The sequence below is a fragment of the Geotrypetes seraphini genome, chromosome 8, assembly GCF_902459505.1.
Source record: "Geotrypetes seraphini chromosome 8, aGeoSer1.1, whole genome shotgun sequence".
Lineage (NCBI taxonomy): Eukaryota > Metazoa > Chordata > Amphibia > Gymnophiona > Dermophiidae > Geotrypetes > Geotrypetes seraphini.
In genome coordinates this window covers 52,481,248-52,499,997 of record NC_047091.1, presented here as the reverse complement: position 1 = coordinate 52,499,997, position 18,750 = coordinate 52,481,248, and the positions used below count along the sequence as shown (strand labels likewise).

General features: G+C 41.6%; 1 protein-coding gene across 4 annotated transcripts in view; it reads right to left on the bottom strand.

The window, feature by feature from the left end:
• AKT2 (AKT serine/threonine kinase 2) overlaps positions 1–18,750 on the bottom strand; it is a 263,142-nt gene that overhangs the window by 98,885 nt on the left and 145,507 nt on the right. For all 4 annotated transcript variants that reach the window (XM_033954597.1, XM_033954601.1, XM_033954599.1 and 1 more), the window contains one exon: positions 10,770–10,881. In XM_033954597.1, coding sequence (XP_033810488.1) covers positions 10,770–10,881 — 112 coding nt within the window. The remainder of the gene's footprint in view (positions 1–10,769; positions 10,882–18,750) is intronic.

Genomic DNA, 18,750 nt, shown 5'->3' with positions numbered 1-18,750 from the left:
AGCCATTTTTTTGCTTTCTAATTTCAAGTTTGTTTTGCTTGAATGTATATCAAATCTATAAATAAAATTAAAAACCAAAGTTTGTGAGGACTACTTGACATAGAGTACCATGTAGCTAGAAACTTCTCAGTACTCCTTCTCCAGCACACAGTAGACGAGCTAGCTGTGTAACTCATGGATCCTGGAATGAGGCTTGGGCACTGCTGATTTGAGAGTTGGTGGCTCTGATCAAGTTACAAGTTTCTTTATTTTTGATATACCGTCTATCAAAACAAGCGTCTAAATGATATACAATATAATAAGATTGAAGAAAGCAATAAAATAGGTAAATAAAAGCAATATTTTATCAAATATTAAAAATACTAGACGGATTCACATTGATGTACATGGAACAAAAGGGAAGTTGGGGAGGGGAAGTTTTTTAAAATACTGTACACTGAAGTAAAATTAGTAAAAAAGAAAGGTAAATGGGGAATGGTGAGACATTAGGATGGGGATCGCTTCAAGAGAAGCGTTTGGCGTTTCAAGGCTTAACAAGAGTTAAGGAATTGAGAAGTGAGAGCTGTACTAAAGAGTATAGGCGTCTTTAAAGAGAAAAGTTTTAAGTTTAGCTTTAAATTTTTCAAGAGAGTTCTCTAGTTAAAGATCTAATGGAAGCGCATTCCACAGAGAGGAAGCGGTGACTGAAAAAATGGATTTGCGAGTGGTATCGTAAAACATTGATGGTATTGATGGTATGGAAAGTAGGTTTTGATTGTTAGATCGGAGGGCCCCGGATGATGAGTATGAGATCAAAAGTTTATCTATGAACGCTGGTTGGTTAGAGTTTTTTGTTTTAAAGACGAGGAGGAGTATTTTATAGGTAAGGCGATGAGTAATGGATAGCCAATGTGCTTTACTGAGGAGAGGAGTGACATGGTCAAATTTTTTTGCATGATAGATTAATTTGAGAGCAGTATTTTGCAATAGTTGTAAACGGCGGATTTCTTTCTGGGTTATACCTTGGTAAAGAGCATTGCAGTAGTCTATAGTTGAAATTACAAGAGAGTGAATCAGGATATTGATAGAGGGTGCAGACTGAGCAGAGTGTGCCTCTCATTCTTGGACAGCTTTTAGGTGTAGGATAAAACACAGTGGAGCCTGAAGTCTTCTCCCCTGAGAGAGATGGGTGCTTTGTCCTTCCCACCAAACCAGGTGCACAGGATCATGATTATTTTAGTAAAGTTTACTGATATATTGAAGAAGGAAAAAAAGAGGGCTGCATCAAGGAGAAGTGTGGCAGCCAAGTGAGAAGTCACCATAGCTTGGGGTTGATCTGCAAGAAGTGGAAATGGTAAGGTGTAGGTGGCTCTGGGTTTTTTTCTTTTTTTTGTGTGCCAGATGGGCCACTTATTTAGGGGTCTACAGGACATCAAAGCCTACCTCTCTGCTGCTCCGTCTAGGATCTGCCAATGGGGAGCTGGTTCTTGCAATTTCTGCTGGCTGAGAAGTCACTGTAGGCAAGCAGCACAGAGGCAGTCTCAGCTAGACAAAAAGAGAAAAGAAACTCCCCAGACTCCTGCAGAGCACTGTAGAGTGGCCCAGATAGATGTTCCAGCACAGGAACAGTGGCAAGTGTGGCCACTGGTAACTGCCTGCTGTTGGGTTCCAAGGAACCCCCACTGACTCTAGAGCAGGGGTAGGGAACTCCTGTCCTCGAGAGCCGTATTCCAGTCAGGTTTTCAGGATTTCCCCAATGAATATGCATGAGATCTATTTGCATGCACAGCTTTCAATGCATATTCAATGGGGAAATCCTGAAAACCTGACTGGAATACGGCTCTCGAGGACCGGAGTTCCCTACCCCTGCTCTAGAGGAAGTTTTCAGGGGTCTAAGCAGCTTCTAGAGTTTATTTTACTAATGCAAAAGATCTGCCACTTGAAGTAAGGATCTCATGACCCCCTCTGCTCAGTGGTTCTCCAGAATCTATTGTCAGTCTCCTAGGGTTCTGGGATTCCATCAAGAGACCTTTACTAGAGGACACAGAGAATCAGGATGCCAAGTTCAAAGGAGCAAGCAGTGTATGTTCAGGATTGAAAAGGATTGGAAGCAGCCTCTGAGAACCCAGACCTGGAGGATAGAAAGGGCTATTACTAGTGGATGATGATGATCCTTCAGTGGTGGCATTCATGATTTCACAGGCACTAGCTGTGCTTAGTAGTGCTTAAGAGACTGTGAAGGAGTTTGAAAGCACAGGGTCATTACTTTGTAGGGTCTGCATAAACTTTCAAAGTCCCTTCCAGTGCCATCAGACAATGCAGGCTCCAATAACTGCAGTGGAGTACTCCAGAGGTCAGCATGCAAGCAGGTAGGACTATGGAGAAGCTGTATCTATTAATGTCATTAAGAAGTTAAGAGTACTAAAGATGGATTCTCTGATCATTGCAGTCACAAAGATGACCATCAACCCTTTGAAAGTGGGTGTAGAAAGATAGAAGCAGCTGCACCACTAAAAGTGGCAGGAAATCCCCATGGAATTTTTGATTTCCTATCAAGGATGAAACGCAGTGAAGCCCTCTGCAACAGTAAGCCAGAAAATTTCATTGTACTGTTTTACTGAGAGCCAGTCTAAATCTTCTTTATAAGAGAGGCAACAATTTTTTCAAAACAAACCTTTAAAAATACAAGTTTAGTTTTCAAACAACAAATTTCAAGATTCCTGAGGGAAGGTACCCTGAGTACCAAAACTCATATAGCATCGAGTCATTGAATGTTTTTTTATATTACTGACAAAAAAGTCCCCTACTGGAACATCTTGACCTTCCTTGATTTCCATCATGATTTCCTTGTTGAAGCATACATTTGAAGTTGCAGCCTTAGTACTGCATTCAACAATCTGCAGTAGACATAGAGATACGACTTGTTTATACTAGGTCTAGCATCTTTCCACAGGTCTAGAAGAGGAAGGAGTGCTCAAGCCATGGGAGGCCAGTAGACTAGAACAATGGTTCTTAAACTTATCCTGGGAGACCCCCCAGTCAATTGGGTTTCAAGATATCCCTAATGAATATGCATGAGAGAAATTTGCATATAAAGTAGCATACAAATTTCTCTCATGCAACTTCATTAGGGTTATCTTGAAAACTCAACTGGCTAGTGGTCCCCCAAGACAGGTTTAAGAACTACTGGACTAGAAGTTAATATAGCATATGTGGAGGATACCCCTTTATGACCTTATCAAGACCTCTGTAAGCAGCATGGCTTTGGCTGTTTTGACTACAAACTCTTATGGTTCTGAAATTGGGTGTTAGGTGCTGCTGAGGACCCACTTTAATAAGCTATACTTTTGCAGGAAACTCCTTTTGAGGAGGATTTGGAGAACTTGGTAAAGATTGGGGGAGAAGGGGAATCCTAGCTCCAGAAACTTTTATAGGATAGGCCCCAAAGACAGAAGCATTGCAGTCAAAGTAGGCCAATGTTCTGGGAAGTATGGAAATCTCATCCCATACTTCCCAGTGAAGTGAAGGTTTGTCCCATGCAGGATGGGGCCATACTGGACTTAGGGGAAAATTCTATAATAGGCAACTAACTTAATTAGTAAATTGGTTTCAATATTGAGCTTTACCAAGCTCATAGTTGGTGCAAATATAAGAGACACCATCAACAACTGCTATCATATCAAGCAGCCATATGGGGTAAAGACCTAGAAAAACTCATTGCACACACAAACAATTATGAAGAATTCAGGAAACACCTAAAAACTTACCTATTCTTGAAACACCTAGGCAACGAACCGGAACATCAACCCCCCTCGTAACATCATCACATAACTAAACTTGCAAACTGTTAACCCCAACCCCTAATCACTAACTACGAACACTCTATTCAAGTCACGGAATATTTCTACTTCTGAGCAAACAGCTTGGCACTTCCGGGCCTTGCAACACACAAACTGTTGTTAACATTATTAATATTATCAGATGTAGACTGCTTTACTCTTTAATTCATTGTACGAGAAGTATACTGCTATACTCTTTAATTCACTGTACGTAAAGTTTCTCTTTATTGTATTGAGATGTACATTGCTAAACTCCTTAATTCATTGTACGTAAAGCTTCTCTTTATTGTATTTACATTTTCTTTTATTGTATTCACAATCTCTTTTACTGTAAACCGCCTAGAAGTCGCAAGATAGCTGGCGGTATATAAAAATAAAGTTATTATTATTATTATAGTTGAAAAAAATAGAATTTATTTGAGATATAAGTGCCTATCTTCTTAGGTGTGATTCTACAAAAGATGGGTGCCTATTTCATGGTTCCTAGCAGTGCCTAACACCAAAGTAGGCGTGTTTAGGGGGTGGAGAAAGACTTACACACTACTAGGCCAGAGCTTGCAGGGATGGGACGGAGATGGAGACAGATCTCACAGGGGACAAATTTTTCCCCGTGTCATTCTCTAGTATCTGTGTCTAAATCACTACATCCAATACTTGGGCCCTTAACCCTCCAGACCTTGCTCCTGTCATTAGTTGTCTCCAAGCTCAACTACTGCAATTTCCTGCTATTTAATCTTCCTAACTCCCAAATTTACAAGTTACAGTTAGCACAAAATATAGCAATATAGCAATCAAAATATTTTATGGCTAGGAAAAAAGTTGATCATGTGTTTCACACACACACATACATTCCGACCCACCCACAAAAAAAAAACCAACCCATAACAGTCTTGAGCATTAGCTTCCCATATCTTACAGAAATCCCTATAAGGTCTTTGTTTTGTGTCACCAGATCTATTTTTCAGGACATCTAATGTTAGTTACTGGCTGGACTTCTCTCTTTTCATTCCCTATAACCCTTGTTGAACACTTTGCTTTTCTAATCAACACTTGCTGGTTGTTTGAACTCATTTGCCAGGTCCACTGGGAAAACATCTATCACTCCTGTGTTAGTGTTTCGGTCTGTGTAATTGCCTACCATTTTACTTTATACTGTAAATAGTTATTGATTCAATTCAAATCTTCCCTTAAGGCTTCATATTTTCTGCTGCCTTCCCTTCTTTACTAAGCTAGGACTCAGCTTTCAAGCTTTCTGGTGGACACTGCAGAGAGAGTGAAACACAGAAACATGACGGCAGATAAAGGCCAAATGGCCCATCTAGTCTGCCCATCCACAGTAACCATTATCTCTTTCTCTCTCCAGAAGATCCCACGTGCCTATCCCAGGCCCTCTTGAATTCAGACACAGTCTCTGTTTCCACCACCTCTTCCGGGAGACTATTCCACGCATCTACCACCCTTTCCATAAAGAAATATTTCCTCAGATTACGCCGGAGCCTATTACCTCTTAACTTCATCCTATGCCCTTGCATTGCAGAGTTTCCTTTCAAATGAAAAAGACTCGACTCATGTATATTACGTAGGTATTTAAACATCTCTATCATATCTCTCCTCTCCCGCCTTTCCTCCAAAGTATACAGATTGAGATCTTTAAGTCTGTCCCCATACGCCTTATCATGAAGACCAAACACCATTTTAGTAGCCTTCCTCTGGACCGACTCCATCCTTTTTATATCTTTTTGAAGGTGTGGCCTCCAGAATTGTACACAGTATTCCAAATGAGGACTCACCAGAGTCTTATACAGAGGCATCAATACCTCCTTTTTCCTACTGGCCATACCTCTCCCTAATTACCCTAGCATCCTTCTAGCTTTCGCTGTCACCTTTTCAACCTGTTTGGCCACCTTAAGATCTTCACATACAATCACACCCAAATCCCGCTCTTCCGTTGTGCACATAAGCTCTTCTCCCCCTAAACTGTACCGCTCCCTTGGGTTTTTGCAGCCCAAATGCATGACCTTGCATTTCTTAGCATTAAATTTCCCTCCCATATCATTCTTTGCTCTGCAGAATTTTGACATTATATTCTTTCCTTTCTCTTTTTTCCTTTGTCTTTCTCATTGGATTTGTTTGTTCTTGTCACTCCTCTTTTTTAAACATTTTATTGAAAACCACTTAGATTTGTTTTTATATAGGCGAAATATCAAATAAAAATTTATTTTGACCTTCCTAAGTAACATCTTTAAGTTGCAGTGGGGTCCAAATGTTTTCTAAGTGATAGGAAGGAAAACATATGAGGCAGAATTAAAATTCTATAATGAAAGTTTAAGAACAAGGCCACAGCAGCAACATACAAGTAAAAATAAAAAATACTATGGTTCCAATGATATATTACAAAAAAAGAAAGGAACTCAGAAGTATTATCAAACCTAAAGAAATTAAAGGGGACCCATAGGATTACTAAAATAATATGCAGTTCTGCCGAGGAAAAAACAAGACAATCATCATCTAGGATCCCCTCAAAAAGCAAGGAAACCCATATTGTAACTGCATGAAAGTCCCGCGTGCTTGGAAAAATTTTGTGTTGGCACTATCAGATGATATCACCCATTCGTATAGAACATCATCCTGCTTATTCCTCATAGCAAGCTCTGGGATTGCCAGTCCTGTTGTTGCTTTGTGTTTTACTAAGCAAGTAGGAGGGTCAGGATTATTAAATGGATTTATTCTACATTTGATATACGAGTGTTTCTGTTCATTAACCAAGTGTCTATTAAGTAGCATCTGTGGTACAGAATATAAAGTACAACTACAAGCTAATTAAAAGGTTGTCAGAGTAAGAGCTGGCATAAAAATGTTCAATAAAAATGTTAGGGAATATAATAAGGGCTAGTAAAAGAGATTATGTACTTACCCTGGTAAGCTCTCTTCCAGTAGATAGGTGAGACATTCTAGACCAGGGGTGTCCAACCTGCGGCCCAAAGATCGCATGCGGCCCCATGAAGTATTTTGTGTGGCCCCGATCGAGGGTGATGCAGTGTTTTCCTCTGCTGCCCCCGGGTGTTTACCATCTTACTGCAGCGTTTATGCTGCCCCAGAAAAAAAAATTTCGGCCAATGAGGCCCAGGGAAGCGAAAAGGTTGGACACCCCTGTTCTAGACAGATGGGTAGTGTCCTCATGCCATCTGCAGAAAGAATTCACTCCAGAATTTTTTCTCTGTGCCTCTGCTGTACTTCACTGTGCTCTCTAGCTCCACCTAGTTAGTACCCAAGCACTAAGAGCCACTAAATCAATGTGAAGTAGACACACCCATGGCAATCAAGTTCAGCAACAACCGCTCTGCTCAAGAACATTAGAACATTAACTGCAAACAACCAACAAAGGCTCAAAGGATCACAGAAACTACTACCGCAGAAAAGTAACATATATACAGAATTCTTCAAAGCCCCCAAGGGTTGACAAGCATCCAAGAAACAACTTGGAGAAGCATAAATAAATTGAGACAGTAGACAGGCGCAGGAAGGACAGTGTGGGAGTCCAGAATGTCTCACCTATCTACTGGAAAAGAGCTTGCTAGGGTAAGTATATAATCTCTTTTTCCAGTGCAATAGGTGAGACTTCTAAACACATGGGATGTACAAAAGCAGCTCCAAAAAAGCAAGGGCAGACTTGCTGCGCCGGTCTGTAAGAACAAGGACCCAAATGGCAGAGTCCTGTCTTTCTGCCACATCCATTCTATAAAACTTGGCAAACGTTTATAGAGAGGATCACGTTGCTGCTTTGTAGATCTCCTCGGGGGAGACCGCTCTAGCTTCGGCCCATGAAGAAGCCACATTCCTGGTAGAATGCGCCTTGATGGAAACAAGAGACTGTTTCCTGGAAAGAATATAAGCTGACGAAATGGCCCTATGGATCCATCTAGAAATCGTCGCCTTGGAAGTGGGAGCGCCCCGCTTAACAGAATGAGTCAGCACAAATAGATGTTCAGAGAGACAAAATTCGTTAGTGACCTTCAGGTAGTGATGAGGCACTCTGTGCACATCCAGTTTCTTCAAAAGGAGATCTTGCATTTTAGAACCAGTAGGCTGAAAAGCAGGCAAACACACTTCCTCATTCAAATGGAAAGTTGAAACCACTTTCGGCAGGCAGGAAGGAAGGAAGGAACTGTACACAGGGAAATCCCCAATCTCCAAGATGAGGACGAACGGTTCCCTATAAGAAAGAGCCTGGAGTTCCGAAACCCACTGCACTGAGGTAACAGTGATCAGAAACACAGTCTTGATCATCAAGTCCAAGAGGGAAGCATTCCAAAGGTACTCAAAGGGAGCCATTGTAAGGCTAGACAGCACCAGATTGAGGTCCCAGGAAGGGAAAAGCTGCTTGACCAGCGGTCTGATGCGAATAGCCCCTTTCAAAAATCTAACAACAACAGGATGAGAGGAACAACGATCTCAGGCTCTAAAACAAGACAGCCCAGCTACCTGGACCCGAAGAGACACTATAGTGAGGCCTTTTATCAAGTTCAGCTTGCAGAAAGGCTATAATCACCAAGATCAGAGACGAATACGGGTCCACCTGGTCCTGAGCGCATCAACGTTGGAAAGCCTTCCACGTTTTAATGTAAGCAGAAACTGTGGACAACTTCTTAGACTTAAGAAAAGTGTCAACAACCACAGCAGAATAGCCTTTGTGTTCTAAGGTTGTGCACTCAAGAGCCATGCTGTAAGAGCAAAGCAACTCGGATTTTTCATGGAGACCGGACCCTGTGAAAGCAAGTCTGGATGGGCACTCAGTCAAAGGCCGCGACCCTTATGAAGATGCATCAGATCTGCATACCACAGTCTGCGAGGCCAATCTGGAGCCATTAGAATGACGCAGCCTAGATGGACTATGATCCATCAGATGACTTGGCCTATATTGGGCCAAGGAAGAAAGACATACAGGAGAATTTACTGAGGCCATGGCTGCACTACAGCATTGAGACCCTCACTTCCAGGCTTGGATCTTCGACTGAAGCAACAATCCATTTTCTTGTTCTTCACTATGGTCATGAGGCTGAAGCAGGGCCGGCCCCAGTGCCGAACTATGGCTTGGAATGCCACTGCAAATAGGGCCTACTCGCCCGGATCCAGAGTCTGTCTGCTGAAAAAGTCAGCTTGAACATTGTTGACTCCCACCACATGCACTGCTGATAGCGCCTGTAGGTGACATTAGCCCACAGAAACCTTAGGCGGGTGTTTCTTAGGCTGCGGAGGGTCATCAGCCAGGCACATGGAACTAGTAGCCATGCCAAGCCCTGAAAATGAAGACGGCTGCCCCACCAGGCTAGCTGAGCATTTGGTCACCTGCTTCAACAGGAGAGAGGCTAAGTTGGATGCTGCCGCCTCTCCCAGGTGCGCCACACGGAAGAAGAACGCTCTTGAGATGCTAAATTTGTACAATCCTGGTAAGAATTCACATCAGGAGAGCCCAGGGACTCCATACCAATAGGTTTTGAGGCAAAAATTGCAGTTTTGGAAAAGCAGGGAGCTTTTGAAAAAAAAATATATATATATATTACTAAAAATCTAAGATGGTCGCTGTTAAGAAAATTATGCCAAAAACGTAATTTCTTTTATATTAAATAAACTTCAAAAACGGCAACTTTAGGATTTTTCAGGAGGGGGAAACAGGGGAACATGCAGAAACCCTCAAAACTTTGAATTTCAAATCTCCCCCAATCAACCTCACTGGCTGTAACAGCCCTTACTCACTTTGACTTGTGCTGGAAATGTGCCTCAGCCTGACTCAGCTCTCTTGCAGTAGGCTGGAATCAAAAGACCACTCACTGCCTCATGCTGGGAATGTCTCTGCAATGCTGATCTTCAGGCTGCCAGTCAGTCAGCATGCCTGACTGTACCTCCACCCCTGAAGACTGATGGATACGCTCAGGGATGGGCAGCGGTGAAAAAACGTAGCCAGCAACCTGCGAGACGCCTTGAAGTTTCCAACGAATGCCAAACAGCCTTCACTCGAACCCTTGTTCGGCAGAAGGAGAAAGATGGGGGAGGTCCCGAGCTCCTATGAAGTAAATGCAGGCTGGCTGACAGGTACCATCAGGGACGGCCTGTCAGCTGCAGACCTAAGTCTGTGAAATTTTAATGTAGGCAGAATTGAATAATCGTTTTGAGCACCAAAACCCCGAAAAATGGACAAATAAAATAATAAATTATGGAGAGCAGAACACACACTCCTACAGACACGCTTCCAGAAGGGAAAAACTGTATGTGGAGCTAGAGAGCATAGTGAAGCACAGCAGAGGCAGAGAGAAAAAATCCATAGTTAATTCCTTCTGCAGATGGCATGTGACCGTGGGGACACTACCCATCTACTACTACTACTACTATTATTAATTATTTCTATAGTGATACCAGATGCATGCAACGCTGTACAGAGTCACAAAGAGTAAGAAAACAGTCCCTGCTTGAAAGAGCTTACAATCTAAACAGGCAAGACAGACAAACAGGATGTCATGGATACAGTTAAGGGGAACGGCCAATCAGCTGGCTGGGTTGGAATGCAGAGGAGTTGGGTTAAGGATTGAAAGCCATATTAAAAAGGTAGGTTTTCAGTCTGCTTTTAAACATCTGCCTAGAATGTCTCACCTATTGCACTGGAAGTAGCATTAACTGGAAAACTGGTAATGAACTTAAAAGATTATAAATGGATTATTACATTAAGTTAATAAATTAACACATAACATTTATGCAACTCAAGAGCCAAGATTTAAAGTATATGTAAAAGCTATGCCAAGCTACTTCAGATCATTACCAGATTTATATACTAGGTTTCATCTTAAAATTCCAAATCTGAACTGAATCTGAAAAATTTATTCATATCACAGAGCTGCCTCAGGATGGCTCCTGGCATGCACATTGTTCTAGAAGGCAGGAGTGAAACCATAAAAGTACCTTTCTTCAGGAGAGTCCACATGAAACGTTCGCTCTATGACCGTCGTCCACTGCAGGCAGCGTATCACAAATGTGTTAGGTCGTGGACGCTCTGTCTTCATTAACTGGCATTCTGTGGGAGAGAGAAGAACTTAGGTTGATGAAAGCGAGGTTGCTTACATATAACAGATGGTCTCCATGGACAGCAGGTTATTTGTTTTCACAGGTATGATGTCAACCAAGAATAAAGGTGGAAGATTAAGTACTTAGCTCAATAATCTTCTTTCTAGTAGAAAGGCATATGAGACTTGACCAGTGGGTTGTGTATCTTTACTTGGGAGTTTTGGTGTAGAAGTCCTCATCTACATTTTTGACTCATCCTCCTGTGCTCCAGCTCTGCCCACCTCAATTCGCACCAAAGCATCAGAGAATGAACCCCTGGAGAAAAACCAAAAATAGAAGGGGTACAGGGAAATTTCCCACTCAACAGCTGTCTGATTTGTCCCTCAAAAATAACATAATTTGGATGGCAACTTCAGCATTTGGAACCTAGGACAATACCTAGGACTTTACAGTCTATAACCCAAAAATATCAAAGAAGAAACAAGTTAATTTATCATGTATTTTTAATGGGTATAACTAATGGGCAGACTGGATGGGCCAATCAGGTCTTTATCTGTGGTCCTAAATACACGGAGGCAATCTATTTTCTCCGTCACAGCCCCCCAAATTTTGAATTTACTCCCAATTCATGTACGTGAAGAACTTAATCTAGATAGATTCAAGAGCAAGTTAAAATGCTTTCTTTTTAAAGATGCGTTTGACAACTAGAAAATTAGATTAAATGCATCAACTGAAGCTTAGTTCTTAATATCCTTGAAGCTTACTGCTTTCCCCTTGCCTATTGTTTTTCCCCTTACTCGTCTTATTTACTATCATTAACTTGTATTTCTTTCCCCATTTTTTCCTTTTGTATCATATGTTTTGTCAAGTCAATTGTATTTATTTGGTTTGTTTCCCCTCGAAACCTGTAATTTACTATTTTATTGCTTTGTACATCGCTTAGAATTCTGAATAAGCGATTAATCAAATCCATAATAAACTTGAAACTTACTATGTGTGACCTTTCCAAACCAAGTCACCTAACCTCTTTTTCCTATTCTGCTTGTTTTTCCCTTAAGATATTGTAAACCTGCCCTGCCCTTTTTGTCCTCTTGTGCCTAGTTTGGCTAATATGTTTGTGTACATTCCCCTTATGTTTTTTATTTTAAATATTGCCCACTGTTTTTATTTATTGTACACCACTTTGATTTGACTTTTTAGTTAAAAATGGTGGTATATCAAATAAAATAACTATACTGAACCATCTTTGCTGTGGAAAATCATGTGATATAAACAAATTCAATGGTTTGTATGGAAACATTTTACAATATGTTCCACCTTCAAGTTTGAAGCTAATATTTAGCTGATATATACCCTAAGGCCCCTCCCTGTGCATTCCAGGATGCTCGGGGGAGGGGAAAGCCTGCCATTTTGAAGAGGCGGGCCTGCTGGACGAAGGGAGTAGGCATCTCACCAGCCAGTCATCGTAAGTAAAGTAAGTGGGACGGGGGTGGGAGGTCATCGGAGGCATGGGGAGGGGGGTGTCGGGAGGGGGGGGTTGCATGGCAGCGAGAGTGTGTGGGCATTTCTCCCTGTTCCTGGGGGGTGTAGAGGGGTGCATTGCTTGGTGGCAGGAGGGAGTGGGCATCTTGCCCACTGCACTGTGTGTGTGTGTGTCAGGCGGGGTCGCTTGACAGCGGCGGTAGTATGGTGTGGACATCTCTCCCGATGTGAGGGGTGGGAGGAGCAATGTCAGGTGATTGTGCGACATGGCAAGATAGAATGGGCATCTCTCCTGCTGGTCTTCAATTTTTTTTTTTTTTATTTGGGTTGGGGGGTGTCAGGTGGGGGAGGAGTCATTTGATGTTGGCAGCTTGATTTAGTTGTTGTTTTTTTGTTTTGTTTTGGGGGTTTTCTTGCGTTTATTCTGCACATGTGCCCATTGCTATCACCAGCGATGGGCACCTACAAATTTAGCAAACCTTCGCTACTCTCTGCCAACCTCATTTGCATGAGCATTTTCTGAACAATGACTCACTTTTTTAAAATCGCTACAATAACAGCTGTGATAGTGGCCCATCAGTTTTTAACACAAAATTTTGAGACAGACGGAGAGAAAAAAAAGAAATATATAGAAGCTGATAATGAATTGCTTAACAAATATTTCTGTCCTTTGTTCATGGCTGAAGCAACGGGTGTAGGACCACAAAAGACAAACACAAATAGGGATGGAGGAGTTGTAAACCCTGATCGTTTTTCAGAGGGTTATATTCATGAGGAGCTAGCTAAAATAAAGGTAGACAAAGCGATGGGGCTGGATGGAGTACATCTGAGGGTGCTGAAGAAACTTAGGGAAGTTCTGGTGGCTCCGCTGACTGACCTTTTCAATGAATCTCTAGAGTAGGGAGTGGTACCGGAGGACTGGAGAAGGGCAGATGTGGTCCCTCTCCACAAAAGTGGAAGTAAGGAAGAAGTAATAATAATAGGAGCCGCTACTGGAGCAGTGGGAGATCGGGCAGGCTTCCCCGCAGCCATGTAAACCTCACCTGGTGGTGAGTATTTAACCAGCTGTGAGCCGTGGTCGCGTGACCGAAGGGGCAGGTTATGCCCGTTATGAGCTCCTTTGGAGCCATGAGGAGCAGAGGCCAGGGGACTACCGTTGTGCTTCAATGGGGAAGAGGAAAGCTAAAATTGTACCATCTGAGCCGACCTCAGGACCAATGGACAAACACCTTCTACCTCTATCTTTACCATTGATGGAAGACAAGGTAATCATAACATCTTAAACTGTGTCTCTCTCCTCTGGGGAACCATCACCTCCTCTTCAACCAATACTTAATTCTTCTGGGAGTTTAATTGGCTCCCCCAGGAATGGGGAATCATCAAACTCTCTTTCTACATTTCCTTATCCAACTGATATTATGGATTTATCTCAGGAAGGTGTAAAATCCTTAGGAGCACCGCCTTTGACTCCGGTTCAAATGGTATCGGGGTCTAATAAGGAAGTTCTTCCTAAGGACAAAGTAATTTCTTTGAATGATATCTGGCTGGTTGTTAGCAGGTTTGAGGTCTCATTACAGGCTATGGTTTCTAATTTATGTCAATTCTCTTCTGATGTAACTGTTAAAGTAAATGAGCAACAATCTCAGATAAAGCTTTTGGAAAATAAGGTGGAAAAATTGGAAGGTGCAGCTAAAATGTTACAGCAAACAGCTACAGCTAATATTAAGGATAGCACTTTGCTTCATATACAAATGGAGAAAACAGAGAATTTAATGAGACAAAAGAATCTTAGAATCCTCAACTTCCCTATCTCACATTATTTGGCACCTTTGGAACTCCTAAGAATGTACCTGAAGGATATTTTACAATACCCTCAGGTTGACTCTTTTGCACCAGATAATCTTTATTATATTCCCAGGAGTTCCAAAGAAATAAGGGAAGAAGGGGAAAATGACAGATTGGTTTCACCAGATAGTCTGAATATTTCTCAATTTTTGGAATCTTCTAAAGATTTGATAACTAAACGTGCTACATTACTGGTAACATTTAAATCGGAGATAGAAAAACAGCAAATTCTTAAATTGTACTTTACGAATAAAAAAGCATTGTTCTGTGGACAATTGAACATTTTTCCAGATGTATCCAGACAGACATAGTTTAGGAGAAGGCAATTTCTACAGCTTAAGCCTCAAGTTTTGGCTGTGGGAGCTGCATTTTTCCTAAAATTTCCTTGTAAGTGCCTAGTAACATATGGGAATAACAAATTTATTTTTGTAGCTCCATTACAGTTGGAAAATTTCTTGAAAGATAAACCTATGCAGAAAATTTCAGATACTAATTTGGTTGAAGACAAAAAGTGATATATTTGATTTAGGCCAATTTTGCCTGCCAGGAATACTCTATTTTGTTTTACTCTCTTTATAACTAAAATGTAGTAGCATAAGGCTCCATTAATGTGGACTGGAAATGAGGTCAACTTTTTCTTTTCTGAATATATTTATTTTATGGACATTGTTTATTTTCCTGTATTTTGTTATTCTTTTAGTAATAAAATTTAATTAAAAAAAAAATATATATATATAAAATAATAATAATAATAATAATAATAACAACAACTTTATTTTGTACTAGTGTTTAAGCCCATTAGATTAACGAGTGCTAGAATAGATGTGTAGACTTAACAGTTAAAAAAGTGTACTGAAAACTTACTGTGTTGTTGGATGCTGCGGGCCTCAAAAGTTGTTTTTCATTGTCAGTCCCCTTGGCCACTGTCTGTCTGTCTGTCTGTCTCCTTGGCTGCTGTCTGTCACCTTGGCCGCTGTATGTCTTTTTTTGCTGACTGTCTCCTTGGCCACTGTATATATGTCTGTCTTTTTTGCTGTCTGTCTACTTGGCTGCTGTATGTCTGTCTGTCTTTTTTTGCTGTCTCCTTGGCTGCTGTCTGTCTTTTTTTGCTGTATGTCTGTCTGTCTTTTTTTCTGTGTGTCTTTCTCTCCTTGTCCACTACCTGGGTTTTTTTTTTTCTTTCAGTCTCTCTCCCTGGCCTCCTGTCCTTCTGTGTGTGTCTTTCACTGCCACCTTTTCTGTCAGTCTGTCAATGTCCCGACTGTTTGGCCCCCTGTCCTTCTGTGTGTGTGTGTGGAGATGACAGGGGGATGTTGGGGGAATATTGGGATGTTAGGGGGGGAATGTCATTTATTGTGCCCCTTCTCCCACCTACCTTTTTTTTTTTTTTTAAATCAAGAGGCAAATGGCAACCGGCACAGAATAACTGCTGCTGAGTAAAGTAAACCGCCACTCGCAGCAAATCGAACATACATGCAGCGCGCTGCATGTGCAAATGCACTGCACACTTTATCAACTTCTCTTACAATACAATTTCTCTGCCGGCCACAGAGCTACGAACGCACGGAGCCACCAGGTTTGAAGTGCGCAAAGGGAATTATTATAGCGGATATCGCAATACCAAGACAAGTTCTAAATGGTTCACAATAAGAGGCAACTGACAACCAGGGAAGTACAAATGACAAGAAATACAAAAGCAGTTCTAAAATAACAGAGAAAAGGATACTAAAGAAAATTATGAAAGGACAAATTTATCAAAGAAGTAGGTTTTTAACAATTTCCTAAAAAATTGATAGGAAAAGGCCTTGGAGACTGTTACACTTAACCAAGTATTCATCTTGACAGCTTGGAATGCCATTGTCCTATCTAAAAATCTCTTATAATGGCAAGATTTAGGTGTAGGAAATGCAAAAAGATGTGAGGTACGAGTGCCGGTAAGTCTGACTTCTGTGGTAAGCAAATTAATGGAAAGACTTTTAAAACAGAGAACAGTCAAGTTTCTGGAATCCTGTGGATTACAAGACCAGAGGCAACATGGATTCACTAGAGGTAGGTCTTGTCAGACAAATCTGATCAATTTCTTTGACTGAGTGACCAGAGAACTGGATAGAGGGAGTGTGCTAAATATGGTGTATTTAGGTTTTAGTAAAGCCTTTGACAGTGTTCCACACAGGTGTCTAATTAATAAACTGAGTGCCCTCGGTATGGCCCAAATTATGGGCTGGGTCAGGAACTGGTTGAGTGGAAGATGACAGAAGGTAGTGGTCAATGGAGACCGCTCTGAGGAAAGGGATGTTACCAGTGTTGTGCCACAAGGTTCTATTCTTGGGCCTATTCTTTTTAACATTTTTATAAATGATATTGCTGAAGGGCTGTTGGGTAAGATTTGCCACTTTGCAGATGATACCAAAATCTGCAATAGATACCCCTGATTGTGTAAATAACACGAAGAAAGACCTAGTAAAGCTTGAAGAATGGTCTGAAATTTGGCAGCTAAAATTTAATGCTAAGAAATGCAAGGTCATCCATTTGGGCTGCAAAAACCTGAGGGAAAGGTACAGTTTAGAGGGTTAAGAACTTATGTGCCTGACAGAAAAGCGGGACTTGGGTATGATTGTATGTGATGATCTTAAGGTGGCCAAACAGGTTGAAAAGTGGCGAAGTAAGCTAGAATGCTAGGGTGCATAAGGAGAGGTATGGCCAGTAGGAAAAAGGAGCTATATTTAAATAATTTTTAATGAGCCAAAAACAATACACAAACAAAGCAGTAAACCAACACAACAAGGCTCAGAAAAATTTCAAATTTTCAGTACAACCCCCCCCTCCTCCAAAATCCGGAGTCCTAGCCAGCACTAAATGTACAATACAGTGTACAGTGAAACATAGGGAACAAGAAAACACAGGCAACGAAACTGGATTTGCCAAAAACATAGAACACACTCAGCAATTTAAAATACGACTCCGGGCCATAGAGGTCATGGTGTTCCAGAAGGGCTCTCAAGTGGCCGTGAATCACAAGCCCTGTACAGTAGAAAGGTCCAAGACACCTCAGCATTCCCAGGTCAGTAGGACAATCATCTGAGTTCTCCAAAGTGAGATGGTCGGGGCCTGCGGTTCCATCCAATGCAATAAGATGTATTTTAAAGCTGTCAAACAGATCATCTGAGAAAGGTACTCAAACCAGGCTATCTGGGATGATGAGCACCCCAAATAACAGAGCAGGTGTAAAGCGAATATTCAACCGCCAGATGTTGCCAATATAAGAAAAGAGTCTGGACCAAAAAGCGTATACTTTCGGACATGACCAAAACATATGGCCCATGGTAGTGTCCGCATGTCCACATTTGTCACAAGTTACATTTGGTCTGAACTGAGTACGACAGGCTCTTCTAGGCAATATATAGAGGTGAAAAATCAATTTATAATGCACTTCCCAAAAATACATATATTTCCATAAAGAGGACAATTTAGTTATAGCCTGCAATACAATGTCGTCAGGTAAAAGTACATTAAGATCCTGTGACCAAGAATCCCATAATTTAGCTAGGTCAGGCAAGGCAGTCTCATCCTTCAAATACTGATGATGGAATTTGAGGGGTACTTTCATCTGGGAGCCAAAGGTATAAGCCGTAGACAGCAATTCCTGCCTACCAAAACAGAGATTTTCTTTCTGCAACAAAACCACATAGTGCCGGATATGCCGATATGCAACTAAACCATGGTCTCGACACAGCTGCTCAAAGGATTTCATCGTGCCATCCTCCTGTACCAGATGAAACAAAAATTTCAACCCCCTTGCCTCCCAGCGCAGGAACCGGGAACTCTCCATGCCTGGTAAGAAAGCCCTATTTAATCTAATAGGCAGGAAGGGTGACTCACGGTCACTAATGCAATGAAACCTGCACACTCATTTTCATACCTTGCGTAAGGGCAGGACTCGCAACATCATATTGGAAAACTGGGAGGAGGAAACCGAGTAGAGATAAGCACTAAAATGTTCCCCTCTGCAAACAAAATAATTCCAAAGGTGTGTTGGTAAAATCAGTAGTGCGCTGGAAAAAATCATTGATGTGGCACATGCCACAGCCAATAGTGAGGTAGCGAAGATTCAACAAACCTAGGCCCCCTTTATAGCAAGGACGAGCCGCTTGTGAATAAGGGAGCCATGCTCGGCGACCACACCAAAGAAAGTGCTGAATTAAGCAAATAAATTTAGTCTCATCCCAGTGCAACAAATAAATGGGAGCACCTGGAAAACATAAAGCCAAGTAGGGATCACGATCATATTAAGTATGCAACATGTCCCCTCAACCCTGTGCCGTGTTGAATTGAACTCCAGGTATTCCATTATCTGTATAGACTCTAGATTATTCATTTTGTAATTGATCACTTAGTCTAGTTCCTTTAACAGTTGAACTACTTGAGCCACTGTTAGGTTGCAGGCAGTCTTGGATGGACCGCGGATCAACCAATCATCCAGATAAGGATGGACTTGGATTCCCTCTTTTCATAGGAGCTGTAGCCAGCCCAAGGGGAGAGCTTTGAACTGAAA